At 60.9% G+C, this 20,680-nt stretch overlaps 3 protein-coding genes across 9 annotated transcripts in view; 2 read left to right on the top strand and 1 right to left on the bottom strand.

Moving 5' to 3' along the window:
* The window catches only part of PPP2R5D (protein phosphatase 2 regulatory subunit B'delta), a 29,005-nt gene extending 25,409 nt beyond the window's left edge, over positions 1 to 3,596 (top strand). For all 3 annotated transcript variants that reach the window (XM_072035388.1, XM_027453527.3, XM_072035389.1), the window contains 3 exons: positions 127 to 199; positions 416 to 532; positions 870 to 3,596. In XM_072035388.1, the coding sequence (XP_071891489.1) occupies positions 127 to 199; positions 416 to 532; positions 870 to 1,007 (328 nt within the window). In that variant the 3' untranslated portion in view covers positions 1,008 to 3,596. The remainder of the gene's footprint in view (positions 1 to 126; positions 200 to 415; positions 533 to 869) is intronic.
* MEA1 (male-enhanced antigen 1) lies at positions 3,475 to 4,812 on the bottom strand. The gene is made up of 3 exons (XM_027453533.3): positions 4,535 to 4,812; positions 4,339 to 4,444; positions 3,475 to 4,114 (listed from the first exon to the last, which is right to left on the bottom strand). Exons 1-3 carry the CDS (start codon positions 4,775 to 4,777, stop codon positions 3,951 to 3,953), a joined length of 513 nt encoding a protein of 170 aa, XP_027309334.2. The 5' UTR covers positions 4,778 to 4,812; the 3' UTR covers positions 3,475 to 3,950.
* Positions 4,813 to 4,877: 65 nt separating this feature from the next.
* Positions 4,878 to 20,411, top strand: KLHDC3 (kelch domain containing 3). Of its 5 annotated transcripts, none has more exons than XM_027453529.3 (12): positions 4,878 to 5,017; positions 8,952 to 9,103; positions 9,720 to 9,972; positions 11,726 to 11,902; positions 13,732 to 13,847; positions 15,174 to 15,245; positions 15,451 to 15,664; positions 15,924 to 16,010; positions 17,064 to 17,172; positions 19,431 to 19,504; positions 19,640 to 19,718; positions 19,837 to 20,411. In XM_027453529.3, the coding sequence occupies exons 3-12, from the start codon at positions 9,819 to 9,821 to the stop codon at positions 19,901 to 19,903; spliced, it is 1,149 nt and encodes a 382-aa protein (XP_027309330.1). In that variant the 5' UTR covers positions 4,878 to 5,017; positions 8,952 to 9,103; positions 9,720 to 9,818; the 3' UTR covers positions 19,904 to 20,411. The 5 variants fall into 5 exon arrangements, with proteins under 5 accessions (XP_027309330.1, XP_027309331.1, XP_071891494.1 ...); XM_027453530.3 differs by lacking the exon at positions 4,878 to 5,017 and adding an exon at positions 6,077 to 6,215; XM_072035393.1 differs by lacking the exon at positions 4,878 to 5,017 and adding an exon at positions 6,834 to 7,051.
* Positions 20,412 to 20,680: the final 269 nt, after the last annotated feature.

Raw genomic sequence — 20,680 nt, 5'->3', positions numbered from 1 at the left:
CGTCTGGGGCAGATGCATTCCCTCACCTGTGCTCTTCTGCTGTCCCTGTTTTGTTTTTTTTTCCTGTTGGTGAAAGCTGGGCTGTCCCCAGGAGTTCACACCTCTGCTCTCTCTCTCTCTCTGCAGGGGGAGGTTCAGGATGAAGGAACGAGAAGAAATGTGGCAGAAGATAGAGGAGCTGGCCCGGCTGAACCCCCAGGTGGGTAGCAGCAGGACCTTAGGACAAACGAGACAAGAATATGCTGGTGGGGTCTCGGCCTGCTCACGAGAGCAGCTCTAGCACCTGATCTCAGACCCATGCACAGAGCTGCAGCAGGGCTGCTGGGGGAAGAGCCCCACGCCATTAGGATGCTGGGGGGAGCAGGTTTGGTGCTGGCTGGTGCCCTCACTCCCCAGCTGTCTGTCTCGTCTGCAGTATCCGATGTACTACGCGCCTCCTCCGTTGCCTCCGGTCTGCTGTATGGAGACGGAGACCCCAACTGCAGAGGACATACAGCTGCTGAAGAAAACGGTGGAGACGGAGGCTGTGCAGGTGCGTAGGTGATGAGGGGCCTTCCCCACTCCCTCCCGGAGTGCTTGGGACATCACCGCAGTCAGTCCAGGGCCCAGCAGCCAGAACTGGCTTCTTTAAATATTTAGAGGGTAAATTTCCCCTGCTCTAACCTGTGCCCGTTAGAGATCAGCCTGTAGTTTGGAGTTTACCTAACGTCTTTGCTTTGGAAGAAATGGAAGTGGGGCTTCTCTGTGCCCTTTTGGGCTGTGCCTGGCTCTCAGCCTGCTCTGCAGCACACCAGAGGAGGGGGAGGCTCGGGGTGCACGGGAACAAAGGGGTTTGTTGCAGCTGTCTGACTCCTTTGGTTTGTCTGTAGATGCTGAAAGACATTAAGAAGGAGAAGGTTTTGCTGCGCCGGAAATCTGAGCTTCCTCAGGACGTCTACACTATAAAAGCCCTGGAGGCCCACAAGAGAGCAGAAGAGTTCCTCACCTCAAGCCAGGAGGCTCTCTGACGGGCTCAGGAGCTGGCCCGGGAAGCTCTGCCCCCATCCCTTTCCCCCAGGGGTCACCGAAATGCACTTGGTTCTCATGTATAAATAAGGAATGAACATGGTGAGCTGTGCCTGTCCTCCACTCCATCCACATCCCTCCAGGCTCGAGCTGGTTTTACGTTGTAACTTGTACCTCGCCACTGCCACCTCCTCCTGCTTCTGCGCCTCTGCTGTGCGTGTGTGAAGGGAGCCTGCCTGTCCCACGAGCCCAGGCAGGCCTCGCTTCGCTTCCACGCTGCCCCGTTCTTATTCCACCCCTTAGCCAGAGGCTGAAGGGAGCCACGCTGGGCTCTGCAGGCAGCAGGGAGAGCCCAAGCTGAGCTCGGGGGGAGCGTCGGGCAGAGTTTGTGGGGGCTCTGCTCCCTCCCCGCCCTGCCTCGGGGCGCAGCTCTGTTTTCGGAGGGCCTCGTGCAGCAGGAGGCGTTTGCTTCCACCTTTCTGTTGCTTCCAGCCCCCTGTTCTGTTCCCTTGTCGGTGGAGTGGGGGTTCAGTGCTTCGCCACCCCCAGGAAAGCTGGGTGCCAGCACTACGTACTATTGCTTCCCTCCCTTTAGAGCATCCTTAGAAGCTCTCTTGTGGGAAAGTGAATTCCTTCAGCTCTTTGTATTGGTCCTTGCTAAGTCGTCTCCATCCCAGCGTCTTGGGTAATCGTGGGCCCAGAATTAACTTCTGGCTTCGTAGCAGGCGTCAGCCACTGCCTTCTGCTTCCTTCCTCTACCTGCTCAATTAAAATACTCCCGCAGCTCTCCCTTTGTTGCTCTGTCCCACCCTTAGCTCTGCAGTGGCTGGGGTTTCTAGGAGGCTTGTGCTGCTAAAGTCATTCCTGCCAATTAGTGGACGCGCTGGATCCACGTGACGGGGCCAAGGCCGAGTTGTGAGCGTTCAGTTGTCTCCTCCTCGTGATCGGCGGCTCGCTGCTGCTGCCGAACTGCTTCTGTAGGTGCTCTGAGCAAAGTTAGCCTCGCCCTGGTGCTTCAAGCACCTGCCGTGGCCTGGGGCCCTTGTTAGTTCTGTGCTGATTTAGCATTTAGGGCGCACTCGATAGCCCAGGGGCCCTCAGGTGCTGCTGTGATCCGGCTCTCGGAGCTTCTTCCCCTGCCTTTTGCGCTGCAGATTCAGTCCCAGGCCGAGGCGCCCCTTCGGAGAGGCTGGTTGTGATGGATAAGGGAGCTCTGCTTCTTGCTGCTTCGCTTCTTGGGGTCGGTGCCGGCATCACGCAGCTCTGCAGCATCGCGGGGCGTTGCAGGAGGTCCTGGTGCGTCTGCTTCTCATCCCCACCAGCAGACAGCCTCCTGGTGCAAAGTTTCACCCCTTCTAATCCCGCTGCTGGTGCGCAGCGCCTTTCCTTCCCTCCAGCCCGTGCTAAGCTGTTTTTCCCCCCCCGTGTCACCCCCGTGCCCTGTTGAGCTCTCTTTTCGGCGTGCCGCCACCTCGTAGGAGCAGCTGGCGAGCGTGAGCGTGCCGGAGATCACCCCCAAACGCGGGACCCCGCCTCTCCTCTGCTTCGTGCCATGGGCCAGTGCATCAGGAGACTTCCAACACACCTCAGGGAGGTTATTGCTTATTTTCAACATTAGCCCGAGCTCATGGTCAGCTGCCAATCGATTACCTCACGCGCGCCTGGCGCAGCATGCAGACGTGCGCTGGGCAGTGCCGGCTGAAGGCTTGCAGGAGAGGTGGGTGCACGGATGAGGACTGCCAAGCGCCCCAACCCGCAGCAGGGTTCAGGCAGGGGAGGATGTTTCTCCTCCTCGCAGCCTGGGCTTTCCACCTCGCCTGCTTAGCGCCGCGTTAGAAGCCGCCACCTCGTTTCTAGAGCGCTCCAGCATGCGCGTGCCCCCACCAGCACCCGCTCAGTGCTGGGAAGTGGCCGCATTTCCCTGCTCCGGGCCGTGCTGCCTGCAGAAAGCTGAGATTTGTGGTACGTGGAGCCCGTTCTGCCCTGCGCACGGCCCCTCTCCTCCTGCTGCCCCCGGCCATGGCCGGAGGAGCGCTGCCGAGAGCGGGCTGCGTGCAGGGCACGATGGCACCACCATCACAGCTGCGTGCTGCACGGCTTGGGCGTCCTCGTGGCTTCGTGCGTCTTGTTTTGGGGCAGGGACCTCAACGCTTCCTACCTTACCCTCGCCATCAGCTGGCTGCCCACCCATTCCGCTGTCCTGGACGTTGAAGAAGGGGACCACGTGAGGCAGGCCACGCGTACCGCTCGCACGCAGCCCCGCGGCTGCCCCGCTACAGCTGCCCCTCGCTCCACACTCGGTTCCTAACGTTAGCGCCCATTTCTGCCCCCGCCTTCGCCCCACATCAGCCAAATGGACAGAACTGGAGCTGCCTCTTCCACTTCGCACGGCTCCCTCCGCCCGAGGGAACGAGCAAAAACTTAACTACTGCATTCACCCCCTGGACACGAGTATTAAGCTGCTTACAGTTCATATGTACATATGGTGTACTTTATTTTCAGTAGAGCATTACATAGTATGAAAGTGTTGGATTTTGTACAGATGTCCCTGTATGTACAGTACTAAATAAAACTGATCTCTTGGAAAGACACACTGGGCTCGACCTCTCGTACGCCGACGTGCAGCCGCCTGCCCTCAGAGGGGGCACCCCGGTGGGGAGAGGGGCTTCTCCAGCTCGGGGACGAGGTGTTTGTCCCAAACCCAGATGGGTGAAGCCGCTCAAAACCCCTCCTGCTGTGTATACACGGGGTGAGGAACGCGGGCTGCCTCTTCCAGGGCAGAGCAAGCCAACACAAGGACATCACAGCGACATGTGGCAGCCAGAACCGGGGACGAGGTGAGGAAGGGAAATTGGACAACACCAACGGGAGAAACTGGAACGGAGACAGCGGCGAGCCCCGGCCCCAAATGGGGTGAGTGAGGGGCGGGCGGGGGGGTGTGGGCATCACTTCCAGTCGGGCCGGGGGCCGCTCAGGCTCTGCCTGGCCTGCAGCGTGCGCCGCACCACGTCCTTCCACTGCTCCTCGGAGATCTCACTGGCCCAGGGCGGGATGCCCAGCGTGGGCAGCTTCACGCCGGCCATCGTCCGCTTCACCAGCTCCACGTGCTCTGGGGACGGTGACACGGGGACAGTGGTGACATGGGGATGGTGACACGGGGATGGCAGTGACATGGGGGTGATGGTGGTGACATGGAGATGGTGACATGGGGACGGTGACATGGGGATGGCGGTGACATGGGGGTGATGGTGGTGACATGGAGATGGTGACATGGGGACGGTGACACGGGGATGGCGGTGGCAGGGGGTGGTGGCGCGGGGCAGGTGCCCTTACCTGGGTCCATGGGGATGGAGCTGCGGCTGCTCTGAGCCGCGGCGCCTTCCTCCTCCTCCTCCTCCTCGCTGTCCGCGGGCGGCTCGGGCAGGTGCAGCCCCAGCATCTGCGGCACAAACGGAGCCGGGGAGGGGGGGCTCGGCCTTGATCCTCCCCCTGCACCCCCCCAGCCCCCCGGCCCGGCTCCCCCCGCTACCTGCAGCCGCTCCTGCAGCCCGGGGCCCGCCGCCTCGCCGGGGCCCTGCTCGGGCTCCTGGCTCAGCGGCTGGTACAGGTACCCGGCGCCTTCCTCCCCTCCCTCCTCCTCCTCCTCCTCTTCCTCCTCCTCCTCCTCTTCCTCCTCGTCGCCGCTCCACCCCGCAGCCCCCTCGGGGGCCTCCGGCGGCCCCGGCTCTCCGGGACAGACCCGTTCCGGCCCCATGCTCGCCGCCACCGCCATGCACCGGGCGCGGCCCCGCCGCCCCCTCTTCCTCCTCCTCCTCCTCCTCCTCCTCCTCCTCCCCCCCCCCCCCTCCCGGCCGCGGGGCACGCTGGGAGTTGTAGTCCCGCGGGGCTCTCCCCGTGCCCGCCGGCCGCCGGCGGGGGGGGGCAGCCGCGGACTACAAGTCCCAGGGTGGCGATAGGGGGGGGGGGGGAACCGGGAGCGGGGCCGCCCTGAGCCGCTCGGATCCGCCGCCAGGTACCGGGCTGGGGGCGGGGGGCACCGGGGGGGCACCGGGGGGACAGGGGGGACACGGCTGCAGCCCGGGGATGGAGCGGAGGGGGCGGCGAGGTGGGAACTGGGGGGGCAGCAACCGGCCGCTGGGCTCCGCCGGGCGTTTGGGCCTCCCCCGAAACGGCAGCGGCTGCCCGGGGCCCGGCACTGGGAGGGGGGCACTGGGACTGGTGGCACTGGGACTGGTGGCACTGGGACTGGTGGTGGCACTGGGACTGGTGGCACTGGGACGGGGTGATACTGGGAGGGGGGTGGCACTGGGACTGGTGGCCCTGGGACAGGGTGGCCCTGGGACAAGGTGGCACTGGGACTGAGGTGGCACTGGGACAGGGTGATACTGGGATAGGGTGGCACTGGGATGGGGTGATACTGGGATGGGGTGATACTGGGACTGGTGGCACTGGGACTGGGGTGGCACTGGGACAGGGTGATACTGGGAGGGGGGTGGCACTGGAACTGGTGGCACTGGGACGGGGTGATACTGGGAGGGGGGTGGCACTGGGACTGGGTGCTACTGGGAGGGGGGTGGCACTTGGACTGGTGGCACTGGGACTGGTGGCACTGGGACTGGGTGATACTGGGAGGGGGGTGGCACTGGGAGGGGGTGACACTGGGACTGGTGGCACTGGGATGGGGTGATACTGGGACTGACTGGTGGCACTGGGACTGGTGGCATTGGGACAGGGTGGCACTGGGACTGAGGTGGCACTGGGACTGGTGGCACTAGGAAGGAAGGGGTGGCACTGGGACTGGGGTGGCACTGGGACTGGGTGGCACTGGGACTGGTGGCACTGGGACTGGTGGCACTGGGACAAGGAGGCTCCCACCCCACCAAGAGCAGCCCCCGCGGTGAGCCCCGTCCCCAGCAGCAGCTCTGTGCCCGCCGCGAGCCCCCGGTGCCGAAATACCGCTGGGAGCTGCTGAATGTGCAAGCTCGCAGTCCCGCCCTGCCCTCGCCGAAATAGGCAGGGCAGGGGCTAAATGTCAGGCACGAGGGAGGCGAGCGGGCTGCTGGCCTGCCCGCTGCCACAGAAAGTTGGGCGTACCTGAAATAGAACAGGCTGCCTGGCCCGCCGCGAGCTGCCGGGGCTATTTTGGGTGTTACTCAGCCCCGTGGCACTCGGCTTTTTGGGAGACGGGAGCTGCTCGGCGGCAGGGAGCGGTAGGTGCCCGGCGCGGGGTGGTGCTGCGGTTCTGGGGGGGCCGTGGAGAGCCCCGCGTTCCTCCTCCGTGCGCTGGGGGTCGTCTGCATAAGGTTGATCCCAAATGGCTTTCGGAAACGGCTCTGGGTTTCTTGGTGTGCAGAGGAACGAGGCAGCCCGGTGATCCCTTTGCATAGGGAAGGGGATCTGGGGATGTGTGTTTTGGTCCCGAGGCTGTGGGTTAGCCACGGTACCCGAAGATGGCTCGCAGCTTTCTGTCTCCAGCAAAACGTTTCCATCATTCGTTGCAAGGCTTGGAAACGGCGAGACTGAAGCATGCAAAACACCTGCCAAATCTGAGTCTGAAAGCCCAGGGTGTTGGTTCTGTGGGGTTTGTCCCTCTTGGCTCAAATCGCCACGACAGTTTGGGGCACCCAAAAATGATGGAATTGTTCCGTGGTGGCCCTGGATGGCCGCGTGCTGGGCTGGCTGCCTGCCTGGGGCTTGCTGGGCGCCTTCCTACAGCAGCACAGCCGGGGATTTGGGAGCGGTCCGGGTAGGAGCTGCCTTCGAAGAACACCCAGAGCCGCCTCGCACGGGACAGCAACCGGGCTGAGATGCCCCAGGGGGAGGCACGGCGCTCCCTCTGCCGGGTGCCAGCGCCGAGGAGGCACTCGGTGGAGCCGTGTCCTCCGGAAGCACCGCCGGGCTCGTGAGGCTGTGGGGAGCTCCAGGCGCTGCTGCGGGACCGCAGCAGGTTGTTCGGGGACGCTTCTGGTTGTAGGATCCCGGAGCTCTGCCTGCTTCATTTCCAGCCCCCATCAGGTACCTGGGAGGAAGGGCTTTGCAGCAGCAGGTGAGGCGTAGCCCGTTCTTGTTCCTGTTTTGGGTTTCAACCCAAATTTCTCTGCCTCCTGTGCTTGGCTGTAAATCTGGACGGGTTCTGTCGGGGCAGGGGAGCGGGGCCTTCTGAGGGCTGTGTGCTGAGCGTGAAACCTGAACAGCTGATGGCTTTTTGGGGGTGCGGCAGGGAGCTGAGGCATCAACTGGAAGAGCCTGGTGGCTCCAACAGGAGCCCTCCGGCAGCAGAGCCCCCGTGTGCCCGGCGTGGTGGGCACCCCGCTGCCTTGCTGGCACCCCCCTGGCTGTGCCCGGGGGTCAGGGGTGGCCGGGGCTCGCTGAGAGGGCGCGTGGGGAGTTCACAGCTTGGGTGCAGCTTCCTTGGGTTTGCTCAGTCCAGAAGAATCTCCTCCCTCGCCCTACAGGAAACCTGTGTTTATTTTGGTGGCGTTGGTCGGCCTCCCTGCAGGTGTCCCAGTGTCGGGCTCTGGGGCGTGGGGCTGGCTGGGTCAGAGCTTCAGGCAGGTTCTGGTGTGAGAGCAGAGGGGCTGCGAGGGCTGCTTGGAGGAGCTGCAGCCCCAGATGGAGCAAGTTAGGGTTAGGGGGAAGGCACCACACTTAGCTCGCTGTCTGTGAGGGCCCCTCGCGGCCCCCTGCCTCCCCCCAGCCCTTGGCATCGCTTCTGTGGCTGCAGAGGTTCAGGGTGTGAGGCCACGGAGGAGCATCCAGGGCAAAGGGGATGTTTGTGAGGCCCGGCCGCGGATTTCGGAGCCGTCCCGCCCGCCACCACCCCTGGGCGCGTGTCAGCTGCCCTCGGGGATGATCTCTGGAAAAACTTTTTGGCTAAGCCGGGCCTTGAGCAATCGTCGTGGTAGGAAGTGGCGCTGTGACACCCGCCGCAGCCTCCACGTTGCAGCACCCCGCGGTGTGTAGCCAGGGCCTTAAGAGCAGATTAACGTCTCAGGATGCATCCCCTTCGTTTCCTGCCTTCCCGTGACTAATCCGGGCGGTGACACCACGCGGGCAGGGCAGCCGGCTCGCGGCGGTGACACGGCAAGCGGCAGCTCTGCGCCCACAGGACCCGAGAGGTGACAAGGTGACGCGTGTCCTCCCGTCCTTCCTCCTCCTCTCCTCCTCTCTGGGCCTCCTGAAGAGCGCTGGCAGCGTTGACACAGCCGCTCGAGTCCCCTTGAGCTACTTCAGGAGCCTCCTACGGAGCCGCTCAGCCCAGGGGTGGCTTGGAGGAGAGCAGCCGCTGGTTGGGTTCGGTGGCAGCTCCCGGCTGGGGAGGATAAATAAAACGGGTAGGGGAAGCCTCCGGGAGAGCCTAAAAGGTGACTTTGGTGGTCTCCATGGAAACTCTCCCTTCTGCAGCTTGTGGAGGGCTCGTGCCAGAGCTGCTGCCTGGCTTGAAGGAGGAAAAAAATAGCAATGAGAAGGTGGGCGCTGCAGGGAGAAGCGGCTCCGCAGGAGGGACGCCTCGGCGCAGGTCTGCGGGGAGCTCTCTGCTCAGACTTGGCCTCTGTGCCCTCGCCACAACTTTATCTCCGGCCCTGAGGAGCTGGAGATAAGGCAGGAGCGTGCTGCTGGGCCGTGCGGGTGCCCGGGCAGGGAGCTGTGGCCCTGCTCGTCTGCGGGGCCGCCTGGCTGCGCTCCACATGGCGCACCAGCTGCTCCTCAGCTCCTCCGGGAGGAGAGCTCTCCCTGCGAAAAGTTAGCGCTTTCCAAAAAAAGGGGCTGAGAAAACGTGTAGGAATTTTAGTCATCTTTCCGAGGCGTCCGCGCGCACTGCTTGGCGTTCGGCGAATGCTGAAATTGGGCGTGGGGGCAGCGCGCCGAGGAGCGAGCAGCTAGGAAGGGAATTATTCTTCGGGCTGCCTGCAACGCTGACTTCTCCTCTAATGGCTGTTTTTCAGCTGGGGGCAAGCTGCTGACAGGTCACAGATCTCCTTCTGCAGAAGTGCCTGGGCAGGACCGCGCTGCAGATCCTTGGATCCGAAGGGGAACCTCCGCGGAGCTCGGCCACGGTGACTTCTGCGCGAGCTGATCCCAGCCATCTGTCTGACGCGTGAGTTAACGCGGTGCACAGCGTTCCCTGTGGGGGAGAAGGGACTTCTCCCAACCCCGAGTGGAGAGCCAGACCAGAGCCTGAATGCAAACGCAGTGCACCCTCCTGCTGGGGACTCCTGCTTTGGGGGGGAAGCTGTTCTTTTGGTTTTTTTTGCTTCCCTGCCTTTTTCCTTCCTCTGGCGTTCTCACAGCTGATCCGAGGAGCGCGCTCTCTTCCCTCTGGCTCTGTTCTTTTCACCTTCACAATTGGCTCTCCCCGCGTGCCTTCATTCATGCGGACAAATCGTTCTGGCACGTCCATGGTGTGTGCACGGCGAGGGCACGGCCGGGCGCACGGCGCTCAGCTGCTTTCTCAAAAACAGCTCGGCTTGGGCAGCCCGCACAGCCGCCCCACGCTGGATTTATTTTTTTTTTGGTGCGAGGACATCTCTGCTCGCTCTTCCTCCCCTCGCTCGGGTTACAGTGCCCGCGCTGCCTCTCCTTCCCCAGCGGGGAGCAAAGCTGCCTGCGGCCGGAGGACGCAGCAATGTGACCTTCATAGCTGGCCTCCAAGGAAGGCAGAGGGAGACCCGCGAGGTGGATGGTGTCATTTCAGCGCCGTGTCTTTGTTACAGGGCCGGGTGACGCCCGCGGGGCATGGCGGGGGCCCGGGAAGCATGAGGCCGCGGCGCTGGGGGCCCTGAGGACGGCCTGGCCGGCGGGGACGGGGAGGAATGTTACGGTGGGCAGTGCACCTGGAAGGCGGGCCGCGCAGGGTGAACCACGCGGCCGTGGCCGTGGGCCACAAGGTGTATTCCTTCGGCGGGTACTGCTCTGGAGAGGACTATGAGACCCTGCGGCAGATCGACGTCCACGTTTTTAACGCAGGTAAACGCCTCCTCCCTCCTGCAGCGCCGTGCTTTCAGCCTCAGGGGCTGTGGTTCAGCAGGCTGCGAGGAGAAGGGCTCACCAGAAGTAACACGTAGCCATATCACTCTGCCCTCGCTCTTTTTGCTTGCTTTAGCTCACAAAGAGGCACTGTTTAGCCAGTGTCCCCCATCCAGTTTCCAATTTCCTGGCACGGACAGGGCAGAGTGCACTGGGCGCACAGAGCCCAGTCCCTGGGGTTTAGGCTCTCGGGCCGGTTCCCTGTGGGACAGCTGAGTGCCACCGTGGAGTCAGCAGGGGTGTGTGGAGGCATTCCCGTGCTGGCAGCAGCTAGCTGGTAGATATCCAGGCTCACCGTGCGGCTTAGCAAAGCAACCGGAGCTGGAGTCATTCTTGTAGGGTAGCCAGGACGTGTCAGGAGGCTGAATCGGAGCCACGGCTGTGCTGGGAGAGGCCGCGTTTCTTCACTCCCTGCTCTTTGAACTGAAGAGATCCCTGAGCCGCCCCATAAAGTGCCTCCCTATAATTAGGCTGAAAAATTGCCCTGATGCTTGCATGGCTTCGGCTGAGCAGGGGCAAGAGGGGAACCAAGGGCACGCTGGCAGCGTGCAGATCGGGGTGCAGCGAGTTCACTGCTCCCAGTCTGACCCGGGAGCAGCCAGCAGCTGGCGGGGTGGTGGATGAAATGTGTGGTTACGGGGGGACGTTGAGGTGGCCTGGGTCCTGAGCGATCTCCTGCAGTGGTCTGAAGGGGAGGAACGCCAGCGTCCTGCCTTGCTGGACTTTTAACATTGGCTGTGCCTCCTCAGTGCCCTTCCCACCTCTGAGGTGGGTGTTCAGCTTTTAAGAGTCCTGATCCCTTCCCTTTCCCTGCCCTGGTATTTCAGGGGATGGCTCTCTTCCCCTCGCCGCGGTGACACATCTAGCTGGTCTTGGCTATGGTACCTCCAGGCGGCAACCAAAATTGGAGGGAGGGTGCCGGTGCTGTCACGTAATGGCCATGCAACGCTCGCGGTGCCTCCCGCAGTGTCATTAAGCCCTGCAACACACACTGAGCGCCCTGACTGCTGGCAAACGTGACTTGCAGGCTCCCAGCGAGGGGAACCTGTAAGCACAGGGAGCTCCCAGTTGTACCCCAAGGTTAGAAGGAACTGGAGAATGGACACGGATAAAAGAGGCACAGCTGTCGGGTCTACAGTTACCCATTATTCTTTTTTTTTTTTTTTAAAGAAAGACAAACCATTGTTCCTACAAAGCTGCCGTGTCGTTTTATTTAGAACGTGCTCCCACAAGTCCAAATGATGTCTTCAGGTGCCTTGCCTTGCCTGTTGCTGCAGTGACTTATTCCCGTGCCGCCCGTTCCCTCAGCGATCTGAGCGTCTTCTCCAGAAATGTCACTAGTCTGAAGCAGTGTCTGCATTCATTATCACCTCCCTCCTTTTCTTTCCCGTTTTGGTAGGGTGTGTGTGGTGGCTTTGCGTGGGGGCGGTGGTTGTACCTTCACTCATGGTCTAGGATGAACAAGAGTAGCAATCTCCTGAGCGTGGCTGATGCAGAACCAAAGCTGTTTCTGCCCAGAGTCCCCCAGTGCTCTGTGCTTCCTGCACGTCTCTCCTGAACTCATATTGTGGCCAGGGGAAAAGAAATATCGGGCTTTCTGCTCTCACAGATGCTCACTTGTCCGGGATGGGTAGGCTGGTGAGCACGCACGGTGGGTTTGACATCTGACATGGGCTCAAACTTGTGCTTTCAGTGTCCCTGCGCTGGATCAAGCTGCCTCCAGTGTGGACAAACAGCCGAGACCAAGTGAGAGAGGTGCCCTACATGAGGTACGGGCACTCGGCGGTGCTCATAGACGACACCGTCTACATCTGGGGCGGTCGCAACGACACGGAGGGAGCCTGCAACGTGCTCTATGCCTTCGATGTCAGTAAGTTCCAGCTGCTTGCTCTTCCTCGTCACAGCTGCGCTCGAGGAGACCTTTTCCCTGCCCCTCCACGTTGCTCCCCAGCTTGTTTCCCTGTCCCTTGGTCTCTCCAAGGACAGGATGGAACAATGAGGGCAGGCGTGAGCCCAGCTAGATAAGCCTGAAAGATAAAACTCCTCGAGACTTCCAGTCGGTTTCTTGTACTGCTGGAATGCCTGGGAAGGACGGGAGCCAGGGGGAGGTGGGTGGATGGGCATGCCAGGAAAAGGGCAGGGTACCCCTGGATCCCAGGGGCGAGTCCACGTAAATGCTGACCACTAACTGGCTCGCGGGGAAACTGCCGGTGCTTGATTCCTTTCATCACCAGGAGGTGTTCTGAAGCTTGAAGCTGCTCTCTGGGCGCAGGGTTTCTCCCTTCCCCTGCTACGCGGAGCTGAGAAGCCACCAGCGAATTGCTGCGTGCACAGAAGCCTGGCAGTGGGCGCTGCCCGGCGTCCCCGCCAACTCCAGCACTTTAGCATTAAGTGAAAATTGACCGAGAAGGCCAGCCCGAAGTCCTGGTCGACAGCTGTCTGTACACACTGTGCCCGTCCCGTGCCAATCCTGGAAAGTGCTGCTGGCAGCCCTCGGGCTGTGTTTCAGCCCCATTGTATCAGTCACCTCGCTGCACAGAGCCCTGGCCCGGCACAGCTTTGTCTTCCGGGCCTGGAGGCAGCGAGCTGAGGCCTCTCCCCTCTCTAATCTGACACGTTACGCTGGGGCAGGCTCTGGCTGGGCTTGGAAGCGGCCCCACCGAGGCAGGGAACTCGATAGCTGTCGCAGCTTTCGCGCTCGCTGGCTGCCCAGGGATTTTGTTGACCTTGCGAGCCCCTTTGTGCGGTTCCAGCTGGAGCCTAGGTGGACGGCTGTGGCCGCGGGCCAAGCCCTGAGAAGTTATCCTCACGAAGAATGCTGCTCGGGCTCCAATTTTACCGCTTCCTGAAATAAGCACTGCTGCTGGCAGCTCGGAGCAGTCGGGGAGGGCGGGGGGGGGGAACGTCTCCTGCTGCCTCCAGGCTTATCTGTGCCTCTCTGTGGGCTCATGGGACAGGTGCCTGTTTATGCTTGGCAGGGAGCTGCTGGCTTAGCTCCACGCTGCCCTGCATGGAGAACAGCTCTGGCTGGGTTTAAAGTCCTCGTCGAATTCAGGCCGGTCCCTGGAGCGCGTGGGCTGCCGCTGGCTGGGGAGCAGGGCTGAAGGAACCGCGGAGGGCAGGGAAGGCTCCCCTTGGAGAGGGGGTGAGAAGGTGACAAGAGGAGCGGATAAGACAGGGAGAGCTGTGCTGCAGAGGTGAGGATGTGCACAGTCACCCTGTTGACACGGCGAGCCTGTGGTTCGGTGGCTTCTGGCTGGGTTGTGGAGCACTGCTTTTCCTCGGTTCGGCGGCATCTCCGAGCCGTGAGGTCACCAGGGCCACTTAGCGTCGTTGCCTCACTGCAATTGAAGCTGTAAATGCAGGGCTGATTAATGACTCACGAGTAGGCTTTGCAGGAGATTCAGTCCAAATACCATTGCTCAAGCAGCGCTGTGCTAACCGCAGGCAAAACTCGAGCTGTTTGTCAGGCGGGGCAGTGCCAGCAGCCGTGCCTGGGTGCTGAGGAGCTCTGCCACCGTGCCCCTCTGGAGGCTCGGGCAGGTAGCCGTGCCTGAAGGAGCTTGTGGTCTCTCTGGGGGAGGCTGTGTATGGAAAAGAGGAGGATTTCTGCCTCAGAAACGAGGAACGGTTGCAAAAGGCTACTCCATCCCCACATCTGCTGTGCTTTCTTAGCGTTGTGCCCCTGTTTTGTTGCAGACACGCACAAGTGGTTCACGCCAAAGGTGTCTGGAATGGTCCCAGGGGCGAGAGATGGGCACTCGGCTTGTGTCCTGGCCAAGAGCATGTTTATCTTCGGAGGCTACGAGCAGCTGGTGAGTAGTCCCTGAAAGAGCTATTTGGCCATCCCTTGGGAGGGAGGGTATTCCTGCCCAGGACACCAGCAGGAGCAGGACACAGGGGCCTATTTGCGTTCATAGTTGGTTTAATTTAATAACTCGGCAAAGTCATGGCGTTAATTATCCAGGTTAGGCTCGTAATGCTGCAGAGAAGACGGTTGGCAAAGCAGGTCTACAAAAGCAGTGGCTTTTAAATACCGTTTTTTTCACAAAACAGAGTTAAAATTTCAATATTTTCTGGTGGATTTCTCCAACACTCCGATGGTATTAGGCAAATGCATAATATTTGTAATACACACAATGTATATTTATTTTAAATTAGCTGAGAAGTGTACCAGAAAAATCACTTTCCAACCCGCAGCGTTGCTGTGAGGCTTTGTCCCGAGCAGGTGCACGTTCCCTGCATTCTCTGCCTCTCCTTGTACCTCGCTGAGCCCCTCCAGCAAACGCTTGCTCGTCCTCTCGTGTAAGAATACCTCGAGACAGAGGTCATCCTGCACTAGCTGCCAGCGTGCTTAGCACCCCTTTAAGCAAATCCTTACTCTCTAATCTTAGGAGGGTAAACAGCACTTCAGACTATCGCCAGACCCTGGAAAGCTGTGCAAAGTCACAGCTCTTTATTTGGAAGGGAGCTGGGACTCTGTTAGGGCAGTCCCTTGGTTTTTCTCCTGTTTTCTGAGTACTGCAGCCTGCAAAATGCATGGTCTTGGTTGCTGCAGCAGCATTACAAATGTGACTTGCTTTTAACCAAGGCCAAACAAGCCCGTATCTGTCCTGCAGCTACCTCCCCTGCCTGGAGGAGCAGAAGCCTGTGCTGTTTGTGTGAATGCGGGCTCTCCCACGCCAATGTGGGCTTGGTGGAGTCCTCAGCCCCCCGAGTGTATTTACTTCTGGATGTTCAGCTTCCTAAAAGCAATCTGAGCTCCTACCTCTCCTCGTGTGTCTGTAGCAGAGCCAATTTCTCCTTCCTATTAGAGCCACCTTCTTTTGTTATGCTGTGAAGCAGAGGCAAGGTGCTGCTGTGCGTAGGACAGCCGTGGTGGTAGGAACCGGGGACTGAATAAATGGGAAGGCCGCAGGGAGGGAAGGGGAAGCTTTAAGAAGAGGTGGGCTTCGCCTCCCTCTTGTTGAGTGGTTACGTGTGCTGTTTACCCTGGTGTTTTGGAGCAAGCACCACGTCTCCCAGGGAGTGGTGACCCCAAAGGGATGCTCCGGGTCTCTACGACAGCATCCTTTCGCGGAGGGCCAGTGTGACCAGGCTTCTGGGCCCCTTTGCGAGCGGGCTGCCCTGCTGTCTTCCAGGCCGACTGCTTTTCAAATGACATCCATAAATTGGACACCACGAACATGATGTGGACCTTAATCTCTGCCAAGGTCAGTCTCTGTTTTTTGCTCCGGTTTGGGGAGAAAGTTTTGTCTCTGCTGTTCCCTGGGGTAGCTGCCTGCATGTGTCTCGCAGCTCCTGTCTGGTGTGGCAGGAGGGGAAGCTCCCCAGGAGAAGGCAGCCACTCCAATTTCCCTGTCAAGATGTCATCTCCCCGGGTAATCTGCATCGTTTCTCTTTACCCTGTCCCTGCAGGGCACGCCAGCTCGCTGGAGAGACTTCCATTCAGCCACCATCATCGGGACAAAGATGTACGTGTTTGGGGGCAGAGCGGATCGCTTCGGGCCCTTCCACTCCAACAACGAGATCTACTGCAACCGCATCAAAGTGTTCGATACAGAAACGAACTCCTGGCTGGACTCCCCGCCGACCCCGGTGCTTCCTGAAGGCCGACGGAGCCATTCGGCGTGTGAGTGGGGGGCTGCTGAGACGGGGGGGCAGTGGGAAGGGGTCCCTGCCCCCAGCAGGAGGGGTCTCTGGGCAGAGATGGGGATTAGCAAGGGCCGCACGGAGCCTGGCTTCTGTGGAAAGCTGCTGCCAGCAGCAAAGCCTTGCGTGCAGCCCTGCACGTGGAGGTGGTGTTAATCAGAGCAGGTAATTAGCACCGCTTTGCTGCGTTTGGTGTTGGGGCAGGACGGCACGCTGATGTCTGTGCTTACTGCCCACAGTCAGCTACAACGGGGAGCTCTACGTCTTCGGTGGCTACAACGCACGCCTCAACAGACACTTCCACGATCTCTGGAAATTCAATCCAGGTATTTATGCTTCTGGCTCGTTGCAGTGATGGTGCTCGAGGTCCTCAGGTGTGTGAGTGCTCGGATCAATGTTTGCTCCGGGGTCTGGGGGAAATAGCTCTTCTGACAGTGTGGACAGAAACCTCCTGCTGTGCTTGGCACCCCTGTTCCTCCTCAGACCGTCTCCAAATCTCAGTTAAAAAGAGGAAAAGGAAGAATTGCTGAATGTGCCCACTCAAAAGGTGGCTGGCAAAATTTTGTATTGTTCTTAGATATGCAGAACTGTTGGCACAAAAGGTGTGGGTTTAGGGGAGCCCAGAGGCTGTAGCTGGGGAAACCACTTGACCCACAGCATCACCATAGCACACTCAATCTGGTACCCCAAATATCAATCAACCGTGGGCTGTTTTGGGGTCTTCCATTTGTTTGCTAATCGCTTAGAAAGCCTTAGATAAAAGTGTTATCTGCGAGTAGCCAACCTGCTGTTCCCCCAGCCAATTTAGGGGCGAACGTAAGAGCTTGTGAAGGTTTTAGTGAGTAATCACCCCCGGCATCTTGCCGTAGAGAGCAGCAGGCACAAAGGCTGCCGTCTCCTGCTTCAGCTCCCATGCTCCTCGGTGGGGATGCTCTGCATTCTCAGCGGCTGCCAAGAGATGGAGCTGGTTCCTGGGTCTCTCTCCAAATCTGGCACGCACCGAGGTCCTTGGGAAGGGAGCCTGGCTGCTCCTGCCGCTCCCCGTGGTGTCTGACCCGCTGCTTTTGGCAGCCCAGGGGCTTGGGTTTTGTAAGCAAAAGGCCTGGGCTTGCTGCAGGGGCTGAAGGGCAGGACCTGCAGCTCCCGTCCCAGCAGGCAGGGCTCCAGCACCCCTGTGCCCTAAGCAGCCTGATGGAAGGGATCGTTCTGCCTCCAGAAAAAAGAGGAGGTGGACAGGGAGGGCAGATGTGAGCTACTTGGTGTCTGTGGGGGCCTCGTTTTGGCCGTGGTCTGTTTAAACCCATAACCTGCTCGTACCAGGGTCTTGGCCAGGCCTTTCTGACAAGCCAGTGCACCCTCACCCTCTTCCTTCCCCTTAGTTTCCCTTTCCTGGAGGAAGATCGAGCCCAAAGGGAAAGGCCCCTGTCCTCGACGCCGGCAGTGCTGCTGCAGAGTGGGAGACAAGATCATTCTCTTTGGCGGCACCAGGTGAGCTCTGTGGGGTGGCTTTTTGGGGGATTTTCCATTCCCTCCAGCAGTTTCCCTCCGTGCTCTGCCCCGTGCTGTACCCAGAGCCATGTGGCAACTTCCCATGCAAGTGTGACAAATTCTTTAGAGCAGGGCTCCTCCGGAAAAGAGAAAGGGGAGGCTGAAGATGTCGTGTGAGCCCCTAAAGCCCCTGGTGGCAAGCCCTGTTTGATATACAGGGTCTTCAGTGCTGAAGCAGACTTCAAACAGGCTCACCCTCCATTAGATGCTGCCCTGCTTCTCCCACCAGAATTTCTTTCTGCCAGGCTGCAGAGGGATGTCAGGGATGTCAGCCGGGAGCTGTCTGAGGAGCCCTCCGCACGAGGCAGCGTTCCCTGCCGTGCCAGTGCTCCTCAGCAAAGTTTCCATTCACCGAGGGGACCCGGCGTTGGGAATTTAGCTGTCAAACACTAGAAGTGATGCTGCCGGGAGGCAGGGCAGCGGGATGTGGCCAAGAGCCTTAACAGCTGCTAGCAGAAAGGAAGCGGCCCATCAGCGGGACGTGCTCTGTACTGCCTGGAGCCTGCTCACCAGTATCTACCTTGCACAGGCACCTGAAACACTTTCAGCCCTCCCAGGGGTTGGGAAAGCTTTGAGGCTTTCTCTGGCACCCCGGCAGTGGCTTGTTGGGGATGCTGCTGAAGTTTGGTTGAGGGCAGAGAACGAGGGACTTCAGAGTCCCTCTGAAGCGAAGGGACTTCAGCCCCAGGAGAGCTTTTGGGGTGGGAGAAGGTTTAGCAGCAGGCTGGGTGTACTCAGAGCTGCCTGCCTCTGCCAGGCAGCACGGCACAGCTTGTTTTATCCACGGGGTGACTTCGTTGTGTGTCTTGTTCCTCGGGCCGGGCTCGGTCCTGCTGCAGGCTGGTTTGTGACACTGTCCCGGGGCAGGAAGAGCGGCTGGGGGCAGGAATGCGGCGTGCCTGGGGCTGGGGAGGGGGACGGGCTGCGGTGGGGGCTGTGCTGGCTTCCTGTAATGGTTATCAGGTGTGTGCTGGAGCCGCCTGGCGAGATAAGAAGTTTTCCAGGAAGTCGTTGTAAACGGAGAACTCCCTGCGGTCTGCCTCCTGACCCGGGGAGGGGGAGAGCACAACGTGGGATGGGGATTTGCCTTGCAGGATGAGCCGGCGGGCAGCAGCACGGGCAAAACCCCTTTGTGTCCTGCCTCTCCTAGGGGCATTCCTGTGCCCTGGAGGTTCAAGAGGTGTTTCTGTGGGTGCCTGCTGCTGCAACATCCAAACGCTTCACTTCTTTCACAGTTGTGCCCAGAGCTCAGGCTCTCTGCCCCTGTCTGTGGTCTCCTGGTCTTGAACTCCAGGCTTTCCCCAGCCGCTTGCAGCTGGGCGATAAATCGGCAGACACGCTGCCTGCCGGCTTTCCTCTGGCAGATAAGGGATAGCCCAGGTTTTCCTGTGACGTGGATGCGAGATTAGATTGCGGGGTGGTGTTGAGGGGGGGCTTTTGCCTGTCTCCAGGCAGATGGGACCCGTCAGGAACAGCAACGCTGAGCTGTGCCCCGCAGTGTGTGGGGGAGATGAGGCCGGGGGCAGCAGGTGCTGCCTCACCTCCCAGGGCACCGCGAGGCTTTAGCGGCTCGTAGGTGGGCAGAGAGTGGCACGAGGGGCCAGCTAAGCAGGGAGGACGTGCTACACCCCTTGTGGCAACCCGAAGCGGGACCTAAAGCACCTTCCCTAGCTTTCAAGGTCTCCAAACCACCATTGGCTGTGGGAGAGCTTTCCCAGTGAGAGCAAAGCAGCGCTGCCTGCAGTGCGTGGCTCCTTCCCTTGCCATGTTTCTCTGGCTGCAGAAGGGTTGGATGGCCACTAACTACGACCACCACCCTCTCTGGAGGCAGGTCACGGCTCCTGTGCGCTGTAGCACAACTTGAGAGCCTCCCAAAAAGTCCTCTCGGGCCTCCAGCTTCATCTCGCCCACCCCGCCAGGGTGCCAGCAGTGCTTTTGGACCTTGCACTGTGCCACAGAGCGGTGTGTGAAGCCCCGTAGGTCGGGTGGCTGTCCCGTGTGGTGTCCTAGTTTGATCTGGGTGCCATTAGGTGACGCAGCATCGCTGTGACCCGGTTTGCTGGATTGTTGGAAAGCAGTTTGGGAAATACCAGGGGAAGGAGGGGTGTGAGAGCAGCCGGGGTGCAGGGGGAGCAGGAGGAACAACCCCTGAAGGAGCCTTTTGGCACCGACTGACCGGCTGTGCTTGCGTCCCACAGCCCGTCCCCGGAGGAGGGCATGGGTGACGAATTCGACCTGATGGATCACTCGGACCTCTACATCCTCGACTTCAGTACGTGAGCGCTCCCTGCCCGCACAGCTCCTGCCTCTCACCACCGGGAGCCTGGCAGCGAAGTGGTGCTTTGTGCCCGCTGCCCCAGCCCCGCAGGCACGGGGACGCTGTGCCTAAACGCCCTTTTCCCCCCAGGCCCCAGCCTGAAGACGCTGTGCAAGCTGGCGGTGATTCAGTACAGCCTGGACCAGTCCTGCCTTCCCCACGACATCAGGTACCGCACGCCTGGCTGGGAAAGCCCCCCTGGGTGTTCCCCCCTCGCCTGGGGAAGCTCCAGCCTTGGGCGCTGCGCTCGTGCTTGTCCTCAGTGTGTCCCCGCGGGTGTGTTGCAGATGGGAGCTCTCGGCCATGACGACGAACAGCACCATCAGCCGCCCCATCGTCTCCTCGCAGGGCTGATGCCGGCTCGCCCCTCGGTCGCCCTGCTCTCACTCCTCCACACGCCGACCTCTCGCTCCACTGCCTGCATGAATTTGTAGCCCTTTCAAGCCAGGAACGTCTGTGAGCTCCGTTTGTCTCGCCCTCGCCAGGCCTCCCTCCACCCTCCTCACGCTCAGGGCGGAGCAGGCAGCCGGGGAAGGAAATCTGCTGGCCCCAGCTGCGTGGTTTTGAGCCCCCGTCCTCGCTGCTGGCTCGCCTGGAGAGCCGCAGCCCTGCTGGCCCGGTCCCCTGCCAGCGAGGGCCCGAATCGACTCCTGCCACCGGCCCCGGGCCACGAACTGTGCCCCTGCTGCCTCACGAGCGCGGGGACCTCCACGCGTGTGTAGTGCACCCGCCGGTGCCACCCTGCCTCCGGCCTGCCGGGCCCCGTGCCCGCCGTGGGGGCCTGGCCCCAGCCGGCTCCTGTGCCCGGCTCCCGATGTGAACAAACAGCGAGCGGGGGCACTTTTATAAACACTGAGGCAGAGGTGGCTTCCTGCTGCTCCCTGCGTCTGCGCCGGGGGCAGCCCTGCTGGGAGGGAGAGGGGGCGGGAGGTGACCGCGGTGTGGGGGCAATGGGGTGGCGTGGGGGCCCAAATTATGGGCTGTGGTGGGTGATGAGCAGCAAGGGTGAGGCTGGGGCCTGAAGGGAGCCAGGCGGTGCTGGCTCAGGGAGAGCAGCCCCTGGCACTGAAGCACCAAGCTCACTCTCCCTGCACCATGTGGGGCAGCAGGGGACACCCACAGATCCCCAGC

Source organism: Anas platyrhynchos, chromosome 3 (genome assembly GCF_047663525.1).
Source record: "Anas platyrhynchos isolate ZD024472 breed Pekin duck chromosome 3, IASCAAS_PekinDuck_T2T, whole genome shotgun sequence".
In the NCBI taxonomy this organism is placed as follows: domain Eukaryota; kingdom Metazoa; phylum Chordata; class Aves; order Anseriformes; family Anatidae; genus Anas; species Anas platyrhynchos.
Note: the sequence above shows the minus strand (reverse complement) of the source record. Positions and strands in the feature narration are given on the sequence as shown.

Coding starts and splice junctions, on each gene's coding strand:
- MEA1 (XM_027453533.3), bottom strand. CDS start 4,777: ATGGCGGTGGCGGCGAGCATGGGGCCGGAACGGGTCTGTCCCGGAGAG. Junction 4,445..4,534: donor GGCTGCAGGAGCGGCTGCAG/GTAGCGGGGGGA, acceptor TTTGTGCCGCAG/ATGCTGGGGCTGCACCTGCC. Junction 4,115..4,338: donor CTCCATCCCCATGGACCCAG/GTAAGGGCACCT, acceptor CACCGTCCCCAG/AGCACGTGGAGCTGGTGAAG.
- KLHDC3 (XM_027453529.3), top strand. CDS start 9,819: ATGTTACGGTGGGCAGTGCACCTGGAAGGCGGGCCGCGCAGGGTGAAC. Junction 13,848..15,173: donor TCGGAGGCTACGAGCAGCTG/GTGAGTAGTCCC, acceptor GCTGTCTTCCAG/GCCGACTGCTTTTCAAATGA. Junction 16,011..17,063: donor TCTCTGGAAATTCAATCCAG/GTATTTATGCTT, acceptor CCTTCCCCTTAG/TTTCCCTTTCCTGGAGGAAG.